Source organism: Protopterus annectens, chromosome 3.part0 (assembly GCF_019279795.1).
Source record: "Protopterus annectens isolate FY-2018-M chromosome 3.part0, PAN1.0, whole genome shotgun sequence".
NCBI lineage: Eukaryota > Metazoa > Chordata > Ceratodontiformes > Protopteridae > Protopterus > Protopterus annectens.
In genome coordinates this window covers 1,494,818,446-1,494,840,912 of record NC_056731.1, presented here as the reverse complement: position 1 = coordinate 1,494,840,912, position 22,467 = coordinate 1,494,818,446, and the positions used below count along the sequence as shown (strand labels likewise).

General features: G+C 41.2%; 1 protein-coding gene across 1 annotated transcript in view; it reads right to left on the bottom strand.

Annotated features, from left to right (window-relative positions):
• LYPLA1 (lysophospholipase 1) overlaps positions 1-22,467 on the bottom strand; it is a 501,567-nt gene that overhangs the window by 400,193 nt on the left and 78,907 nt on the right. Inside the window, exon 3 of the mRNA XM_044065511.1 lies at positions 6,893-6,958. Coding sequence (XP_043921446.1) covers positions 6,893-6,958 — 66 coding nt within the window. The remainder of the gene's footprint in view (positions 1-6,892; positions 6,959-22,467) is intronic.

Below are 22,467 nucleotides of genomic sequence, written 5' to 3'. Positions count from 1 at the left end.
GACTGTCTTACACTGAAGAAGGCTGTTTGCCGAAACTAGTCTGTTTAAGTACTAAAATAAATATATTGGAACTCCGTGCTGCTTTGCTGGTCTATTTGGTGTTTTCTCAGAGTTGAGGATAAGTCATTGTGCCATTTTTCCATAGGGGGGTGGCTTACTACTCCCTGCTTTGCAAGTGGGGGGCCCCCACTGCTTTGATCTGTGCATAGCCAGATACTGAAGTCTTGGTGGTCTGCTGCTCCTGAGTTTGGACTGAGAAGCCTGGAAGGGACTGGAAAGGACCAGTTCTTTGAAGGCCAATGTCTACTGAATCTAGGTGGCTGTACTTGTAAGAAATCTTTAACAATTTGCATAGATTTAGCTTTTTCCTCCATCTTTTTGAGGACTTCTGCTTTGTTGCCAAAAAGGCGCTCTTGATGTACAGGTGCATCGAGTAATTTAGCTTTAACATGATCTGGCAAGTTTTGTTCCTTAAGCCAAGTATGCCTTCTAAGTACAGACCCAGTGACAGCAGCCCTGCAAGATGCTTCTAAAGCATCAAAACCACACTGCAAAGTATGTTTACCTACTTATTCAGCAGAATGCATTAAGTCTTGTAAATCGTTGTGTTCAGCACAGTCAGGAATCAACATAAATTTCCGTTTAATTAATCCCATAATATGCTGCTGATAATTTAACATATGAAACTGGATTTAACATATGAAACTGGCAATTTAAAGCCCTAATGGCCAAAGTAGCAGACATATATACCTTCTTACCCAATCTGTCTAAAACTCTAGAATCCCTATCAGAAGGGCTAGGACTTTTGGCAGTAGTAGCCTTAATGCCTTTTGGTCCTTGGGAAATGGTCTCTGGATTCGCAGTAGGATTCTTGAAAAGGAATTTGTGAGAGTCAGGTACTCTGTAGTATCCGTCAGGTTTCCTGGGAGCTGGAGGCAAAGTGTCTGGGGTAAGGCTGGATTCCAAGAAAACATCATCTACAATTTCCAGAACAGGACGGTTAGCAAGAGGCCTGTATTGAGGCAGGTTTAAAAATTCCCCAAGTCTCTTTTTGGACTGAGAATAGTCCTGGCTTTCACAGCGGAAATGCTCCCTAAGGGCATGCAAGGTTTCATCAAAAGAAAAATCTTCTGGAGGGGAATCAGAGGGAATGGAATCCTCTGCATCAGAATCCTCATAAGTAGATAAGGGTAAATCCTGGTAGTCCGAAGGAACAGAAATATCAGGTTCCTGATCAGAAGAATCAGAAAGAAAATCAGTTCTAGGTCTCTTAGAGGGGGAAGGCTGGCTTCCCCTAATTAAGGTAATAAGGACTTCAGCCATTCTAATCATTTGTTTTTGAGGCATATGGGCCTGAGAATGCACTTTGGTCGTTGGTGTTCTAGGCTTAGTGCAAGCTTTAGGCCTGAGGAAGTTGGTATTCTTAGCTTGAAACAAAGTCGTCAGTTTAACATGAAAATTGGTAGGCCTGAATACACCCTCAGAAGCTGGTGACTGCACAGCAGCTCCGGACTCATCCAAGGTAGGGACAACCACAGGTTCCATAGTCGAAGAAACATCTCGCAGCATACCGGACTCTGAATGGGTCTCAGTAGAGGCCTGCAAATCTGTAGTAGTGGGTATCAGGGGCTGCGAAAGCATCACACTGAGTACCGGCGGACTGGCGACTAGCTTATTGGAGGCACTGTCGGCAGTTTTGGACTTATGCGGTCTGTCTCTGTCTTTATCCTTACATTTTTTCGGAAGATCGGTAGTCGGATGGCTTAACAAAGCCATTTTGGAGTATGGAGATTGAAAACGAAAGTATTTAGCTACAAAAATAGACAGACGATGAATAGTTCGGGCGTTGAACAAGGCACAAAACCGACAGCAAGAGACGTCGTGGTCTGGGCCTAAACAGGTGACGCAGTAAGAATGAAAACCTTTATGAGGGATTTGCTTTCCACAGGCAAGACAATTGTTAATTTTTTCTGACATCGGTTAGAGCAAGAAAAAAGGATCCCTAACGGGGTACTTACCTTTTTGAAGACTTCAGGTCTGACACTCGAAAACGAAAATTTCAGGAGTCGGCCGACTGGCACTTGCAAACTGCTTCTGCTTTGGGCACCGCATGGCAAGAAAGACTGATGTAATGGCGTCGGCTGCATGTTTTATACCCCTGATGACCTGATGTCATGGAAGAAGCGACAGCATCCGATGCAGAAATCCGAAGACTCTGGTATTCAGACCGGCTGAGGGCTACCTGCAGGTAGATAATCCAAATGTGAAGACTGCAACAGTGCAACACAAAGAACATCCCCTAGTAGTGACATGTGCCACATAGAAGGACTTTCTGACTACAGTGGCAATGTGGTGGTCAAAAGAGAGGTTGCTGTCAACCTGTGTTCCTACATCTTTTATAAACCCTTCTGTGTTTAGTGGATTACCATTGATGTGGTAATTCAAGGGAACCGGGTTTTTTCCAAGGGGATAACGACATTTTTTGCCATTGAGCTTAAGGCCATGGTTCTGGCACCAGTCGTTGGTCTCATTGAGGTCTTTCTGTAGGATGTCAATATCACTTGGGGAGTTAATAATAGCTCCCAACTTGCAATCCTCTGCGAAATGTGACAGCTAGAGTCCCTTCGTGTTGGCCTGGACTTCAGAGAAGTAGATACCAAACAGGAGAGGACCGAACCGTGTGGGACTCCACTCGTGAATGGTTGACAGTCTGACTTGGAGTCTGCTACTTTCATACTGTGGGTTCTGTGAGCCAGTTTGCAACTCACCTAGAGATATAGGGGTTGATGCCTAGCTTAGTGAGTTTTTCTATGATTCTTGAGTGGGGAATGGTATCAAAGACCTTGGCCAGATCAAGGTAGGCTGTATGAACCACCTTGCCTTCATCCACAGCTCTGGTGATTGACTCATAGAAGTCAACCAAGTTGAGCAGGCATGAGCTACCCTTCACAAAACCAAACTGTGTGGGATGCAGAGTTTAGAGATTCCCTTTATCCTTGTTTATTAGGTCCATGATGATGCATTTCATAGCTTTGCATATCAGACTCGTCAGGCTAATGGGGCGATAATTCCCGGGGTCTGTAGTCACTCCTCCCCTGTGGAGAGGGATGACTGTAGCAGTGCACCATTTGGTAGGGACAAAGTCTGAGGTGAGGCTTAGATTGAATAGGGCAAACAGGTGAGGTGCCAGTTCACTCTGTAGTTCATGCAGAACACAGCCGGAGATATTGTCAGGTCCCATAGAAGCTGTATTTTTGGCCATGGACAGTGCGGTTTTAACCTGTGCAGCAGTAGTACTGGGTGCTGGCAATCTACTGGTATTGTGATTGGTCCTTTGGGGGAGGAAGGGGTAAAATTGGCACTGAATCTGTCGGCCAGTATATTGGCAATATCTGTTGGTTCGGTATAGGAGGTACCATTGTGCAGTAGCTCAGAGCAAATCTGGGTATTGCTGTGGAGATTCTTTACATAACTATAGAAGGCTTTGTGGTTGTCTTTACTATCTGCTGCAATTCTGTTTTCATAGCTAGCTTTAGAGGATTTGATGAGGAATCTCAACCTTTTGTTGAGACTGATAAGGGAGTTTTTCCAGTCTTGGGACCTTATTCTGTATCAGTTTCCTCCTTCAGTTCATAGGTAGGTACTAGGCTACTGGCCCTAGGGCCTATATAAGCCTAGCCAAAAAGGTACCCTGGCTTTCACAACCCAAGAAAATTATTTTCCTGTGCCCTGTGGAGCAGAGCCACAGAAGTGATCCCGGGGTAAATTTCCTATTTTCCATCCAATCTTAAAGATTTTTCTTGAAGAGTGCTAATGAGGAGCTTTGTTTGATATAAATAGGCAGTTTGTTCCAAAGTATGGGAAGTCTCTGGGACAGGAATCTATCCCTCCAGCATGTTCTGTTTATTGTGGTGACAAGGTTTAGGTCCCTAAAGCGTTTAGCTCGGAGGGATTGGGATGTCTAAGTGGAGCATGTCCAACAGCTCTGGGTTTGACATAGCTTTGCATGTTAGGCAGAGATCGCCTCTGAGTAGGCAATATGCAATGGAGTAAAGCTGGATTTTTTTGAGACAGTCTGTGTAGGCCCATCTGTTTGAGGCCGGTAATCCTCTTTGTGAGGTACTTTGGTGGCCTTTCCAAGTTGTTGTAGAGGTCTTGTGAGGTACATATCAAAAGGGGCGTTGTACTCTATAATGGGTCTAATGAGTGACTAGTAGAGGAGAACAATGACCTCTTTTCTCCTGGATGAGAAACCTTTTGTGATGAGGTGTGCCACGTAGAAGGATTTCCTGACTACTGTAGTGTCCTTCACAGTGGAAGGACTGGAGAATGCCAACAGCCTGTTCCCAGCTGGCAAAGATGTGGGTATGGTTGCAGCAACAGACCTGAGGTGGGAAAAACAAATGCTTGTTAGGCTACATAAAGTTTCTCCATCTAACAAGCGGCAGACAGATTGAGAAACTTTATAAAGCCTATCTGCCTTTTTTGAGAACTGAATATTGAGAATCATGATTACTACAGACAGCATTAAATATATCCCCCCAAGGCTGGCACTAAGGAAGGAGTAGGAGTGGAATGAGGCATATCTACTTGTAATATATCAGTCTAGGTGGAATATCCATTTTTTCCCTTAAAAACACTTAATTCATCTTTGCTTCAGGCTGAGATAAGGAAAATTCCACCACAGCAGGTTGTGAGTACCAAGCTTTTTCCAAATCAGAGAACTGGGCTTGGGAATCTGCAGAAGAAGAAGCACCTGCCCCTGTCTATTTCACAATCCTCTGACATGTCTTCCTCAGGAATGTTTCTGCTGACCTCTTCTTCAGGTATGGATTTCTGAGCACAAGAATTAACAGCCTATAGCAACTTCCTAGCTAAGGCAAAAAAATCATCTTTTCTAACGGACACTATATCTTCAGATGAGCAACATTTAGCCTTTTGTTTTTTTTTTCATTTCTTTACAGTTATGGCTGATGACCAACCTGGAAGTGATACTTCTGCCCTATCAACAAGTCTAATTCTCCAGCTACATCAAAAAGCACCCCTGGAGTGCATCCCTGAGCCAGAATAAATGGTTCTCCCATGTTCAGAACAGCCCCTGGGACAGCCTAACAGGATATGTATGACCACTGGTTCATGTTGGCTGAAACGACTGCACCAGTGGAAGATGGAAAGGCTTGAGGCACTGATTGAGTTTACAGAGTGGGTGACGGTTCTTTGGTAAGCTGTTTCCTCTTTCAAGGTAGACCAGATGATGGACTAGCAGCAGCGCAGTAAGTACCCATGCTGTGACCGAGGATGCTTTACATGCGGTAAGCTTCAGTGGAAAAAGTTAAGTCAGAATAACATTGTCAAATAAGTGTAAGTGGGCTGCTTGTGAATACTAACACTCACACACACAGTCCCCTAAACACAGTAATGCATTAACAGCAAACTAAATTCCTGTCAGAAAAGCCTTTTTACTAAAATCTGTTTGACAGGAAAAAAGGAAGAAGTTGTCACACAGTGAACACAAGTGTTAACATAAACTGTAATCGTTCTTCCCCAAATAAAACACTTGTAGACAGTAAGCTTTAAGTAAAATCCTTAAAGTTTACAAAAGCAGTAAATTTTCTTACAAACCCCCCTAAAATAGTCAAAGCTAAAAGTAGCGGTCCCTGATGGGAAACTTCTGATATCAGAAAGATACCAGGTTTCTTAAAGGAATATTACTACTAAAATGCCCTATTAAAATAAACAGCATTTTTTTCTACAAGGGCTAAATTCTGTGTGGAAGGGTTCTCTCACTGGGGATTCAATCTGCCAGAACTGAAATTGAAGTCCAGGCACTGCTCCTGTGAAGCCTCTGAGCTGCTTCTTCAAGAAGCAGCAAGAAAGTATTGAAGATGCTTTATTCCGGACTGCTGATTTTCCCTTCACAGGTCTGCCCAGTCAGAAGTTACAGTGAAGATGTGGGAAGCAGCCAGAGCTTTTGAAATCTGTTTAATTGTTGTGTCCTGGGCAGGACACAACCCATTCAGTCTAAAGGCTACTGCAGTAGTATAAATGATGAACATCTTTGCTAAAGAGCACTGGCTGCACGCAGGCAGCTTGTAAAGACTGTAGATTTTAAAAATGTATGCAAATTAAGCAAGGATAACAGTCAAGTGATTCTAAACAAGGATTAAAAATAAGCAGAGGGATGGATTACCTAGGAACAATATTTTATCCAACAGAGAAACACACAACTAAGCTGGGTGAAGAAATCCTTATTCATGGGCATATATTCTTTGTTTCTTTAAAATATTACTGTGTAATGAAAACAATTTAAAATGAAACATGAAGTATACATTTTCTTTAATGCAGTGCTCTTTTTTACATATTCCAGAAATGTTTCTCTTTACTTAGAAAGCAACATAGCCAAAGGATCTACTTTCTGATTACTTCAAAATAATGTTTTGGAAATAAAAGCAACAAAGGTAAGAAGGCTATGGATTCTATTCCCACACTAAGTGCTTCGATTCACTGTTGTGCAGCATAGCATGAGTGTGTGTGTGTGTGGGGGGGGGGGAGTGGGGGCTTAGACTCTTAAAATACCTTCCTTCTGATGAAATATTAAAACAAAGATTCTTTGTGCTTGGGTTAGCGGTAACCCAAGATAATGTTAAACATCACACAGCACTTAACAGAAAAAAAAAAACAGAATTTACCTGGTGTCTTAACCAGACTACCTTCTTAAGTGTAAATGCCACTTTAGGTCGTCACTGACAGGCAACAGGCATAATGGGAATAACCTAATTCACAAAAGTAAATAAAGTTATAACACAGACATGTTGATCATTATTCTGACCACTGAGCGACAGTAGTGCTTCCTACTACAATGCTGAAAAGGGCTGTCCAAGTTAATACTTACGCATGAGGGCAAATGTATTTCACATGTGGTACACGGATGCCTTCTAGTGCTTCTGCCCAACCATGCCTAAAAATTAAAACCAAATTATTAAATAAGAAAAAATATGAAAACAAGTTCTGCTGTTTTTTTTAAATTTCCTGAACAGATTAAGCAGGTAAATACTTCAAGACCTAAAATTTGACTGCCTAAATTTATACCATAAATTCTTAACTTCAGAATTATTAGTCTTCAAAGGAGAGTGACATGCAACTTATAAGCTTCTAATAAGAAAATACATAAATAGTACTTTAGCTCAGTTTTCTTACATCATTATTTTGAAAATGCATTTTACCAAATCTTTTTAACATGAGTAAAAGTGTGGCTCATTTTAAATTCATAAAATGGTTACAAAAGTCCAGATTTAAGACTATCATTCTGTCCATGCATTAATTTATATGGTAGTGTTAGGGGATTCATAAAGTCTCCTCATTGCTACATTCATCCCTTGCTACAAAAACTCCTTCACCTTGTATACTGTAATAATTAAAAAAATATTTACAAGTGCATCTCTACATACAAAAAGTTATGCCCTTCTCTACTGATTTTTTCACAAACAAATTAAAAAATACACAAGTGCACCCCTTCATACAAAAAAGCTTTGCCCTCTCTCCCTTAATTTTTCTCCAGTCTGCCCAGCTACTAAAACTATGGCTGCAGAGATAAAAAATTAAATTAAATGAATTCTGACCATCTTCCAAAACTGTGCCATAAAGACAGAGAAAGGAAGTGACTGCACAAAGTCCAGCCCCTGAATGGTGCTCTACAAAATTAACATCAGAAAGCACAACTTGATCTCTGACTATCTAAACGCGAGCACTATTACTTTACAAATACAAGACCCCATACAAACCATTGTGGTTTACATCACTGCCAAACAGACATGCTTATTAAATCTCTGTATGATGGGTACTCAGTTCCATAGTGGTGGTGACTCCATTTGCTACACTATGTGCAACTTATCCACCTCTCAATGTCAAGTACCTTTATAAACCACAAATACATTTTTTTGTTAAATAATTAAGAAGAAAAAAGTCCTCATTCACCCTATTCATACATTATAGTGTTCTTCCACCATCTAAACCCACAGCCTTTTACCCACTAATCTTATTACGTATAATGGGATGGCGAGTGATCACTGTCGAGCAAATCTAAACCTTCCTAGAACACTGCCACTACAGAAGACCCCACAAAGAACACTACATCTATCCCCTAGCCTAACCCTTACCCTAAAATACACAAACACACAACAGCCATCCTTCACTCATCCCCGACCCTAACCCTAACTCACAAACACACCCACATATGCTCTCACCCCGCCCCCCCCAAGCCCACTTACCTGTACTGACATTCCTCACAATCTAAATATTTACCATTCATCCATTAAATCACACCCCTGCGTTTGTCAAATAAACGTACAGTCGGTCAAATGCAGGGGACCCATCTCAATATAAATCAATAATAAGCATACATCTAGGGTGGTCAAACATGATGACATGCTGGAGTTACTCCACGTGCAGACCACCATAGACAAAATCCCGTGCCATATCCTAGCCAGCTATAGGTCACCCTCCATGACCCAAGAAGCTCACAATACATACCTGGACCTACTGGAGACACTTACCATCCAACCTAACACCCTACTAATGAAAGACTTTAAATTACCCCTCTATAGATTGGGAGTCCTACACGGCCTCAGTTCTACAGGCATAGAGATTCCTGGACTTCGTAAATACAAGCACCCTTGACGAAATAGTGAATACTCCCACTACAGGCTCTAACATACTGGACCTTGTGCTCACAAATACGGGAGAATGCTGCACCCCCATGTATCATCCTCCCTGGATGTCTCAATCAAAATCAACTGTACAATTCCATTAAAACCTGTAACAGGAACTATTCCAATGCAAATTACTTAAGTGATGGCTTGCCAAAATTCAATGCCCTTCCAAACCCTGACAACACACCAAGCTATGCTGAACTGCTCTCAGAAACTCTATACAACCATGTCAATGGCTGCATACAGGCTGCTGTACCTACTAGAAGTAAGTCCAGAACTAGCCCCAGAAACAGACCTCCCTGGTGGCACCTCAAATTAAACAAGATATACAACAAAAGGAAAAAAAATATGGCAAAAATCGGGAAAGGTAATTCCCATAAGATAAAAATGTTCTCATCAAAGTAAACAGGAAACTAAGAGGACTAGTTAGATCAAGCAAAGCCAACTCTGAGGTTAAGATATCCTCCTAGTGAAAAATAACCATAAGACCTTCTACAGCTATATCAAAAACCTCAAAGGACAGCACACAGTAGTGTGCTGAACTGGTGGGTTAATGATGTCACATTCACAGAGCCTGGTGATTTGGCAAACCTGTTAGCAAACAAATTCAATTCCAACTTTACCATCCTCTCATCCCCCCCCAATAATACCGTCAAACATCATCCCTCCAACTATAACGAGGGAGCATGTACTGGCTTGCACTCCCTAAAGCCAAAAACACGGCCTTAGTGGGCCCCAATAACATCCCAGGATACCTCCTGAACAGTCTAAAATATGACGCATTCATCAGGACTCCTGGGAGCCATTATTTAACTACAATCTTAAAAACAGGCTTTGTGCCACGTGAACGGGGGACTGTGATGGTCAGCCCCCTTCATAATGAAGAACCTTTGACAGATTCTGGCAAATACAGACCCATTAGTCTGACCAGTCTTACTTGCAAAGTCATGGAAAGAATTGTCATAGAAATTATCAACAAGGACATAGGAAGACCTCCACACACTGAACTTATCCTGAGTTGGCTTTGTCAAAGGAAGGTCATTCTTACTGAATATGGTCGACTTCTTTGAAAAGGTCACTAAGGCAATGGATGAGAGGAAAACTGTGCATACTACCTACCTAGATCTGGCTAAGGCATCTGACAATACCCCACTCAGGCAATATCAGAATTAGATATAAACCCCTTTATAGCACACTGGATAGCTACCTGGCTCAGTAATAAGACATAGGAAGTTAGGATCAGTGAGGCCACTTCTACAAAGAGGCCAGTCACCAGTGGAGTACCCCAGACCTCTGTGCTAGGCCCATTCCTCTTTAGCATCTACTTCACAGATGTCAAAGCCAATGCCAAAGGCCTCTGGCTAATCAAGTTCGCAGATGACTGCAAACTGGGAGCAGTCACCGAATCCCTCAAGACGAGAATACCCATCAGAAAGGTCTAATACAAGCACCTGGTGCCAAAGCCATGGCTTAAAGCTCAATACCAAGGAATGCATTATAGTACGTTTTGGGAAGTTTGTCACCCTGGGTAACTACATCACCAACAAAACACCCCTTAAAAGTCGCTTCACCCATCAAGGATCTAGGAACTCGTGCAGATAGTAACCTAGCCTTCGGCCAACATGTGTCCAAGGCAGTAACAAAATCCTTCAATGCTGCACAACTTGTAAGCAAGGACATGGCAACTATGTCCAGAAAGATCATCATACCACTGTACTCGGCCCTCATCAGGCTCATCACAGAGTATAATGTCCCCTTCTGTATGAACCTGAGCAGACACATGCAGCAAATGGAACATCCACAAAGGTTCTTTACAAAAAGAACACAGTGAATAAACTCAGTGTCCTATGCTGATTGCATCAGTGCCCTCTCTCTCTCCTCTGTGTCATACAGACTTCTGAGAGGTGATCTCCACCTGGCAGAATCTTTTGCACATCTGCAAAGCAAACAGCATCAGAACTACTAGATTATAAGACCCAATTCCTGCAATATAAACAGGACATTTTGGAGACAGAGATACGTTTCTCAGAGAATTCCTGTTCTCTGGAACAGGCTCTCCATCCATGTGAAGCAGAGTTCCTCCCTATCCCTAATTAAGTCCAACTTGGACCAATGCATGGGGTTATCAGAAATTCACCCCCGGTCTGGCTTCTATGTCTCTGATGGACACCGGAAGTCAGTAAATCACCTCCTATAAATCAAATATAAAATTAAAAGTGTGGGTCACATTTGGGTTGCATGGCTAGGATTTTAAGGGCCCCAGTGGCCATTAGCCTAGTATACACCTAAGATATGTACTGTCTGACTTCTGTCTTAAAAGTATCGGTCTCTTAATATTACTCTTTTCTGTAAAATTCCTTGGTCAGCTTTACACACCTCCTTAACCTTGGTTCCCAAGCACTGTACCATCTAAATAAGATTTATTATTACTGGTACCTAATCTGTAAATGTCTCCTAACTGTCGATCTCTGTAAGGTCATTCTGACACACAACAAAAATGTTACAGTCCTGCAAGTCTTTATCAATGTTTTGGCCTGAAGGATTTTCACTAAAACACTCCCTTCCACTGAAACTGCATGTAAAATGTGAAATATAAAATGAAGATGTAGGCCTGCTTTAAAATGGCTGCATTTCCAAGCCTATGCACAGAGAATACTGTATTTATACAGGATCTGTTCTAATAAACTATATGTTAGGCATGGCCTTACAGGTCCCACAGCAGAGGTCAGCAACAGGAACACTGGTATTATGACAAAATCTACCAAGTACCACTATTCCAAATCTTGCCATGGAGTCTATTTACAATTCCTCATCAAAGGTATGGGAAAAAAACGTGATTGTTTTTCACAAATTTTGACAAAAGATATTTCTAAAGAAGACAATCATAGAAAAATAGCCTCAGAAGAATGGTACCTTTCTGCTTTCATCTGCAGTGATAAGGAAGGTCACAGTACAGTTGTACAAGATCTTACCATAACAGTAGATGTCCTACTTCACACTGTTGCAGTATTCTCTACAACTGGGACATCTTGCAATGGATAGCCAAACGTTCTGTCAGCACACCAAAGCCTTTGCTCTTTCCAGGCATTGTAGGTCAGAGATGTAAATATATAAGTAACATACAAGTGCCTAATCCTCAGAACTGAACTGTTCCAGAAGAGCCAGAGCAACCCAAGAGGAAAAGCAAAGCCATGTACATCCAGGAAGGGAAGAACACAGAAAAACAGAAGGAAAGAAAGAATACCCCGACCGGAAGAAAAGCAACAGAAAATAACACGGGAAGGGGGTATGGAGAGAATACTGAAACAGTGAGAAGTGAAACATCTACTGTTAATGGCAATATCTTACATAACTGTACTATGTCCTTCTTTATCACTATTACAGTATTCTTTACAATAGGGAAGAGTATAAAAAAAAAAAAAGAAAAAAAAAAAAAGGGTGGCCTGGCAAAACCCACTCTGGCCATAGAAATCACATCCAACTTGTAATGTTTAGTAAAGGTATGTACAGAAGACCAAGTTGCAGCTTTCAAAATGGATCTAGTATGCAGACCCATTTAAAGAAAATCAGATGAGGCAACTGGTAGAATGAGCATGAACAGATGAAGAAAGTTGCTTGCCACAAAAAGAACAGCAAAAAGATGTGGCTATAGACATCCATGAGGAGATGGTTTGCCTAAAAATAGAAACCGAAATCCTGGAATGAAAAGAAAAAAAAAAGTTGCTCAGATTTCCAGATATCTTTTACCTTATCTAGGTAATATCTAAGCTGCCTACATAAATCTAAGGTGTGAAGAATCCTCTCACTAGCACTTTGTGGATAGGGGAAAAAAGAAGAAAGACTAATTGTTCGATTCAAGGGCAAACCATTAACAACCATGGGTATAAACAGATTGGCACAAAGAGAGACCCTGTCTCTGTGAAAAAACAAAAAAGGTAGAACTTCCATGACCGCTTGAAACTCAAAGACCCTCTTGGCAAAAGTAAGGGTATCCAGCAGTACAGTCATCCAAGTGCAATATTGCACGGAACAGGAGACTGCAGCCTCAAAAGGAAATGTAGTTAGTTGACTTCTGAAAAACAAAATTAAGGTCCCAAGGAGGAGGAATATGCTTTCTTGGGGTCCCAACATGAAAGACACGTTTCAAAAATTGACTTCAAAACTAGAAGCAAGGAGTGGATTCAAAGGCAGACAAGCAGAAATGACTGCCAAATGAGCTTTAACTAATGAATATGCAGGATCAGAAGTGAGGAATTCATACAAATAAGAAAGGACCATAGCAATACCCACAGAAAAGGGGCCAGGTCATGCTTGAGACACCAAACAGAAAATCTCTTCCATTTAGCCGTATAGGATTTTCAAGTAGTGGGATTTCTGACCTTCTGCAAAACCAGAGGCACAGCCTGAGAAAACTTGTGTTTAAAAGGAATCAAAATCCTATCACCCAAAGAGTCAAATGAAGGGCGAACAAGTGTGGGGGGGGGGGGGTGAATGAAAGGATTCATCCTGTGTGGTAACTTGTGATGACTGCCCCTGGGCAGATGGAATAGATGGAGGAACTACTGCTGTCTAGGCCAAAAGGAAGTAATTAGCAAGATTTTTGGCATGCGCCACATGCTCCTTTACAGGACTTTTGGTAACAGAGGTTTAGGGTTTAGGGTTTAGGTATACAGAAACACCCCCTCAGGAAAGAGATGATGTCCACTCTCCAAGCCAGGGGACTTGTCACTCTGGAACAGAACCTGGATAGTTATCTGTTCAGAGGAAAGGCAGAAAGATCTACTTGAGGAGTACCCCACTGATGTGTAATGTCCAGGAATGCTTCCCTGTTAAGCATCCATTCATGAGGCTCTGTCCTGGACCTGCTCAAATTGTCTGCCACTAGATTGTGCTCTGAGGAAATGTAAACTGCCTGAAGGAGCAACTGATGGCAGATCACAAAATTGCAAGCCTGAAAAGCTAGCCTGCAAAGAAGGTACAATTTTGTGCTACCTAGTTTGTTGATGTATCACATGACTGTGGTATTGTCTGCAAAAATCCAAAGAGGACCTAGGAGCCAAAAGGGAGTGAAATGCATATAGAGCCAGAATCAGAACTCTCGTTGAAATAGTTTGCCAGTTGCTGAAGAGACCAAAGTCCCTGGACCTTAATATTGTTGGAGGAGGCTCTTCAACCATGATCAGAAGCATCCGTGTATAGCTCCCGAGTGGGAAGAGGAACCTGGAAAAGCAGACCTGGATTCATGGGAAATCTGATGAATTCACTAGTGGAGCTCGAGCTTGAGATAAGGCAACTGATTGATGGGAAACTCTAGAGGATAGCAATGCTGAAGCCAAACAGTTTTGAAATACCTTTGAAATTTTCTTATAAGGAGTCTGGCGAAAGGAACCATGAAAATGGTAGTTGCCATGAACCACAGAGCTTGAAGAAGTTCCTTTGCATGAAGGGCTGGAAAAGAAGGAAAAGACTGAAAACAGACAGCCTAGGGGAGGACCTTGGAAGATGGGAGCAAAGCCATCATTGGAATGGTCTAAACCCTGCATCCCTGAAACACTTGGTCCTGAGAAGGGGTCAGCACATACTTGTAGTGATTAAGGTTGAACCCCACATTGCAGAGAAGCATAGTGAAGTGGAGATCCTGAAGTAGGAGCTACTGGGGGGCTGAATCAAGAAGTCATCGGAATAAGGGAATATTTGAATTTTCTGATGTCTGCAAAAGGCTACTACTGGGGATAGACATTTGGTAAAGACCCTTGGAGCTGTAGAAACACCACAAGCGAAAGCATAGAACTGATATAAGAAGGAAACAAAAACTTCCTGAACAGGGGGTGAACAGGAATGTGGTGGTAAGCATCATTCGAATTCAGACACACCAAAAAATTTGTGGAAGCAATGGAGGAAAAAGCTTCTGGAGAGACAGCATCCTGAAGGAAAGAACCTTTAAAATGGTGTTGAAAAAGAAGTTATGCAGAATGGGCCTTCAAGGCCCCTCTTTCCCGAGAACCAGAAACATCCTGGAGTAAAAACCTGTGCACTACTGAAGATGAGGAACTGGCCGGATGATCCTTGTAACAAAAGGCCCCAAAGGACTTAAGGAAAATGAGGGAGCTGGCAAGGAGAAGGTTGGGGAAGACCTGAGAAGTGAAGAAGGGACTTCCAAACCATAAAATAACCATTTTTGAGAATGGAAAGAACTCAAAAGTCTGTGGTTATCTTTTGGCAGACAGGAAAGGAAAATCTCAACCTGACAGAAAGAGGACTCTACCAAGTGGTAGAAGTGATGAATGGAAGCAAACTTGTCAGCAAACCCTAAAAACCATGAGAAGGCTTGTCAGGAAAAACTCTTTTGTAAGACCACTTGCTCCTGGGAGGCTGCCTTCTTTACCTCTGGATAAAAAAAAATTACATGGGTAATTTCTCTAGAAATTAGGTACAGGAAAAATGATGATCTGTTTCAGATCCTGCATGGCATTTCCCTTATCCTATAGGGTTTTAAAAAGCTTAGCAGCAGAGACAAAAAGATTCTGATTGTCTAATGGAGAATCCAATAACTTAGCCTTAAATTCTTCAGGTAGAGCCTACAAGCCCAATTTAATATCTCTTCATCACAAACTACAGGAGGCATCAGCATCATCATATCTGCAAGTAACAGAATGACAATCCAGCTGAGAGGCAGAACACTTTGCCTCAGAATCAGGCATATCAGTCAGAATGTCCCCAAGTTTAGAAAGATCTAGCACATACCTAGTCATATGGGTCTGGTAGTTAATGACTCTGAAAGCTAAGGCAGTAGAAGTATACATATTTTCCATACTATTCCATAGCAATACTGTCCTTATCAGAAATTAAAAACTTTGAGGAGGACATCAACCTAGATGGTTTACCAGTGGGCAAGGAAATCACAGCAGAGTCAGAGGAAGACTTTTATACAACTTCAGGGACTACAGCACCTGTCATTCTTCTTACGAGCAGGCGGCTGGGAGTCAGGGGTTTGAAAAGCTAAAGCAAAGGTGCCCAAAATAGCTTCCGATATTGGTGGGACTGCAGAAGGCCTGGGTGAACCAGTTTGTAAGAGTTCATAGTATCTACTCTGAATGTCAGAAGCCTAGGATTAATCCCATTCAAAATGTTAAATCATATGTACCACAGTATCTCCAAAGGATAATTCCTCCATGGGAGAATCAGGAGAAAGGGAATTCTCTTCCTCAAACCCCAGAGCAAGAGGGGAATGGATCTAAAAAGAGTAAACCAATTACTTTTCACCAGAGTCTAAATCCAACTCTAACTCACAAGAATACAACTGCCTATAATGTTTAGGAAAAAGACTAAAGGACCAGGGAACACAGACACTTCTTGAGAGGGATTTAAACCCATAACGGCACAGAAAGACCCTGCATAAAATCCTGCCATTCTTCGTGTGGATCCTTAGCTACAGAGGCCATGTCTGGTCTTCTGCTTCTTTTTCAAGTCAACATCAGCCCTAACAATTCTTGGGTGCTCAGACCCCTACCTAGATTAAATGAGGGTACAAGAAACCTCCTCCCTAATAAGTATTTGGGTAATACCTCTAGGCTCCTCTGATATAAGGAGATGAGGTTCCTCCTACTCGTCTGCAACAGACATAGACACAGCCTCAGTGTACATGTAGTTAGGTTGTTCCATTCTGGCCTCCAATTGGGTCACAACAGAGGGAGCTGATGCCAGCACAGGATGGTCCTTGGGTTCTTCACACAACCCAACAGAGGCATCTGGAAGTGGCTGGACAGCAGCAAATTCAATTTGTGTCTTTTTAGCTTTCTTCTTAAACACTGGCTGAACATCAGGGCAGGCAGATTCAGATGTCATGGTACCCTGAGCTAAATATTCTAAATGTTGATTCTCCAAGTAAACAGAAAGAGATGACAGATGGCTATAGTGAGTCTTCTGAACAAATGCCAGACAAATCTCATACCGAATATAGTCGGTAAAGCACCACCCCCAAAAGAAAAAAAAATACAATTCTTGTGTGTGTCTACCCCCACACTCACATTTTCCCTACCTGGATGACAAGTAAATGGGAAATCTAGTAAAAAGAAATAAGACAGAACAGACCCCAATGAGGCACTTACATTGAGAAGATGAGATGGCTCAGTAGCTGAACCAATGCTGCAAAAGTCTTACAGACTGAATTTTAAGTAGCTTCCAAACTGGCAACAAAGAAGGTCTGAGCATTATGTGCTCGTATATCACTTGTATTAATGTACACCTTGGACGTAGGGCATACATATGAAGTACCGTGCTTGTAATAACAAAAGCTTTGGTATGCTGGCCAGATGTTCGACTATTCATGGCAGGATATCCCAATTGTATAGAATACTGCAGCAGTGATAAGGAAGGGCAGTTTCTGATATCTGCCATGACAAAACGGAACACTGAGTGGCTACTTTTACAGCTACAGTTACTTACTGACTGGCCATTTCCCTCTGTTCTGGGCAAAACAAGACGGTCAGATTTTCAATACTGAACCGGTTCACTAAATGCCAAGTGTAGTTGTCTATAAATGTGAAGTGAATGACGGAAAAGTTTATCCTAGTTTTCACAATGAATGATACATTAGAAGCTGACAAAAAGGATGCTTTAAGCTTGAAGAAATATTGTCTATATTAAACACGGTCATCCAGTCTGGCCTTAAAAGCTGAAAATTCAGAGAAATACCAGAGGAAGCGAATAGTAAGAATACAGTTGTCTGCAAGCCTCTATGATGCAGAGGGATGAATCCCTAACTTTGACCTAAACTGATACGGGTTTGCATAGTAGTCCTGGAACTGAAGGTGCCAGGCAGGTAGAGAGAGAGAGAGAGAGAAAGAGGAATGAAGGGACATGGTGCACACAACTTTATCCCTTACTTTTTGGGGGGGGGGTAGTGAGCACACATGGGGGAGACAAGTGGATAGTTTGATTCCTCCAGTAACACTGGCATATTTATCTCCAGTGCTTCATGACTGCTGGACACGGTTGCTTTATAGGGATGTCCCTTGCAGAAGTGAGGGAATTCCTGTCGCATACAACCCACTTCACATCCCACCATCCCTTGTGGAGCAGAGCATGTGTGGGGGACACAGAACTAAATTAAATAAAAAAAGAAACAAAAAAACTCAAACCCTCTGTAAGCCTCTCTAAATTATGGCTCCTCTGTACAGAGACTCACCATCTGTGATTAGTGAACAAATGGGTCAACTCGCTGAGAAGAGCATGAGGACTGGCAGGTAGCACGGGTCAAGAATGCAAAAACGTAACAGTTTTCCACAATTAATATTTTATCCAATACAAAGCAGCAGTCCCATATGAGGCAGGTTTAGATTTTTAAGCAAGAATTTGAAATTCCAGGAAGTAAAAAATGACCTGGCAGGTCCTAGTAAACAAATGTAGATAAATGTAAGCAAGAAAATATATGCATGCATACATAGATAAAAACACTTTTCAAAAAATTCCTAGATTAGATGCCCCCGAACTCAGTGCCATTCAACTGGGAATACTGAATGAGTCAACTTAGCTGGTGGCATAAAGAAACTTATACTAGAAAACAAAATTTAGATATTGTAATATCACACTTAAAAGGCAGGTTAAGTTGTTCTTTACTAGCTGCCATGCCTTTCAAAGCTTACAACCAGGAGCTTTCCAAAGCAGATGAGTAGAGTTTCAAATATCAGTATTCAAAATGTTTAATTGTGAGTAATTGAATTTAGAAAAGCTGGATTCAAAACTTCAGACATGTTTTCTTAAGTAGTAAGAAAATCATAACTAAAATGTTTTGGTACCTGACATGCCAACAACTAACCATCATCTAGCTGGCACTGCTCCTATGCTCACAATTCATGCCTCCAGTACTTCTTCTCCTCTACCCCCAACAATGGGATTTCCTCAACCATAAGCAGGCTGGGCAGGTCAAGCGAAAACAAACAGCTGACATAATAGCCTGCAGCATCACATTCACCGTCCTGCACACCAGAGCTTTTCTCAGCCCCCCCCATCCCTCCATACAGTAACATTACACACACTGCCTGGGAACATGATGATTTGTGGCTATCAGGATGTGTCCACCTTAGACCTTGGGGCATCAGCTCCTTGGCCATCTCAAACACCCAGTTCAGCAATTAGAACTTATAAGGTTTGTTCAAGCAGCCAGACTGTGGAGTCTTACATGAGTTAGCTAATTTAATCCTCTATAAGTAAGGTGAAAGATTAGGTCTGGAATTCCTTAAAGACCAGGCCAATTTTCAGTGTCTTAACAGGTAGATTTTTGGGGGGAGAGAAAGGAAGATTAGAATCTGAGTGCCTCCAATTAATATAACCAACTGGAAATATAGTCCAGCACCAAGGTTTCTGCATACAAAACTTATCTACAGCAAAGGTACATTCCTTTCCTTGTCAGCTACTGTCTCAACCACTTGTAACAGCAAAATACTACTGGGGTGACAAACTGTGTTTGTAGGTCACAGGAACTGCCATCCATCTCAAAGGGACGATCAGTCTGGATACCTGTAAAATATTCTGAAAATGTTGAAGAGTATCAATAGTTCTATATCTAAAGAAAATGACTTGACTGATGGTGTTCTAACCCATGCCAGAGGCCTTTGATCAAATGGCTAATAAGACATAGAACAGAAGAGCCAAACTAAAGTGATGTTAAGGTATGGTTAGACTTCTGGTGACAGCAGAAACAGTGGAAAAGGAGGTCAATGGATTGTGGGTTAGTCTACTTAATGCATCAGCCAGTTGAAATCTAAGGCAGGCACATAAGCTCTGAGAACCTCTGGTGGGTTGGCGACTTAATATACATTGCTAACTCTAAACATTCTGAATTTAATTTAATTTCCACCTGACAGCAGAAAAAGACAACCTAACTAGTTTGCCTTTAGAATGATTACAACTACCACTCTCCACATTTTCCAGATACCCCGTGCATTTTTAAATGTATGTCAACTCTTTATTCCACCACTCATTCAAAAAACTAATTCCACTGCTTACAAAAAAAAACAAACAAACAAAAAAAAAAAAACGTATGACATTCACAAAAAAGAAATTTGCTCCAATGGTCTGGTGTCTGTGTCCTCTTAGCTCATTTCCCCATCCTTCTTGGTCAGCATGATTCCTTTACAGTTCCCTGACAAAAAGTTGCATACCCAATATAACATTCTAACATTTCTGTTCTAAAGTGACATGACACCAAACTCCTTAAAAGTCTTTGCATCTTCCCCTTCATTGCACATGACCTTCTGGTTACCTACCTCTGAACACTTCAAAAAAAACTTGAAGTGGTCTATAAAATGATACACGATACCCCGGATGTGGCCTAACCAATGGCAAGTACTGAGGAACCATTACTTTGAGTTTTGAATCAAAACTTCTTAGAATACAACCAGACAGGTGCAACTGCAGTAGTTGATTCATACACTGTCGCATCAGTTTGTCGACTGCCTTTACAAAGAATCACACGTCTATGAGCACTACCAACTGAGGGACTATACCCTCTGCAGGACCCATGGTAGCGTTTGGAAGGGAGATTTGATGGCCCAGTTATGTCATTTTTTTTTGAACTGGTGTGAAATGACAATGTGTGCAGCTGACTCCACACACTGTATTGTATTTTTAACCCATTATTACTCCTGGACTGGAGCATCAGAAAAACTTATCCTTGAATCATCTTCATTTTCTCTCATCTTTAATTCTAACCCTCGACGGGATACTGCACCCAAGGGATTCTATGGTCAAATGAAAAAAAAAATCTGCATTTATTACCATAAAACTTCAACTGGCATCTCACTGTCTATCTATTCAATTTGCACATCCTTCCTCATGTATGTATGAAACATACATGATAAAGAGTACAAGACCTTAGACAGACACAACTAGTACAGCACTAATACCTTTTCTTACTTCGGACTACTTCCATCAAACCTTTTAAACAAGGTGCAATATCATTTTTAGTTTGGATACCATCGCTACTACCCCTTGCAAATCTTCTAACAGTTATGTGTGGTACCTTATAAAATATTTTACTGAAATTCAGGCAACCCACATCGACCAGAGGCACCTCATTTTGTTCTCTTTTAACTAGTCATAAAACGGGATAAATTCTTGAGTGACATTTTTTCCTCAAACTGATTCTAAATGCAGTCCTAAAGATTAGGGCCTTCCAAAAACAGAACAGCCATCCCCTCCAAATTTTCTCTACAACTTTCCTGACACAGTGATTTATATTTACCTGGAATTTTGATGTCCCACTTATATAATGGAACCATTTATGCAGTCTTCCAGTTCTCTGGTGTTTCTCCCTTGGCCAGCAGTCCAGCAAAGCTCTCAGGTAGGGGACTGGTAACAGGTTATCAAAATTTTTTAGGACCCAAGGAGGCAGCCCTTGACCGCTAAGTACTAAAGCCTCTCTTTCAACCTCTCAGAATTGATATCCGCCCTCTGCTGTCTACCCACCACCACTGTGGTCAAGTACCATAACAAAGCAGGCCACTTAATTTTGCTTTGTGAAAACTAGAGCAACTTTGCAATTTTCTACCCTTTTTTGACACAGTTATTTTAGTGCATTTATGTCATGTACATGAACACACACACAAACACACACACAAACACGCACACAAACACACAAACACAAATACCTTTACCCAAGAACATAAATACATCCAAAGTCATTGCTAGTTGCAACCTGTTATCTAAATTTCAATGTATAATAATTAGTAAAAACTACAAGGACTTTAATGTGTAATACCTTAAACCAAGCCAAACCCCATTAGCTGTAGACATGCTACACTTTAGTTTTTCTGAGTTTGTCAGTAAAGCATAAGTGAACCGTACATAAAAGTGTTATGACTTGCTGCCTGCTCAGATAGGTGAAACATGGCACTGTCTACAGCTACAGAAGTTTGGCTTTATTGGTTTAGAATGCACCAGTAAAGATTTTATAGAAATGAAAGTAAAAAGTCATGGGCATTCAAAAGTCCTGTAACTGAAATTTTTTTATTTTTATTTTATTTTACATTTGTTTTCTTTTACATTTGTTGACCGGGAAAGTCCGACTAAACACAGGCCCATTTTCAGTGGAGGCCCAGGGAGAAAAGCTCCAAACATTAATACAGAAAAAAGTAGCTAAAAACAGCCTCAAATATGGAAACATAGTACACAACATGTTTACAAAAAGAAAAAATAACACGTTATAAATATATTACATATGAGGATATGTAGGACTTGGGAGAAGGCTCCCACCCCTACTGCAGTTTAAAGGGGAAAGATTAGAAATACTGGTATATCCTTAAGGGTTTTGCATACAGCCCACGAACCTCCACTATAGAAGGTTTCATTACACAATAAAGACTTTAGCTTTGCTTGGCCTTTACTGTAGTTTCTACCAAATGGTTTGCTTATGTGACTTTTTTACTCTTTGGTTTGGCTTTTACAGCAATCAGTAAATGTTAATATTTAAAAAAATATATATTGTCTAAATGGATTTTCCTAGTCTATTCTTTCCTTTATGTGTAATAGTGATGTCACTTCATGATATTAATAGCAAGACTGTCTGAACAGATAACTGTTAGAATTATGGAAATATGAAAGGAAATCATTAGAGCTTATATGGGACTTGAAACAAAGACCTCCAACATGCCATGCTGGTATCAGTGGTGCTGGACTAACAAGAGCCTATAGACCGATAGGCACTGGGTTTTTTCCTTAAAATCCCTTTTGCTTTCAGCTAGGAAACTTCAATCATGGT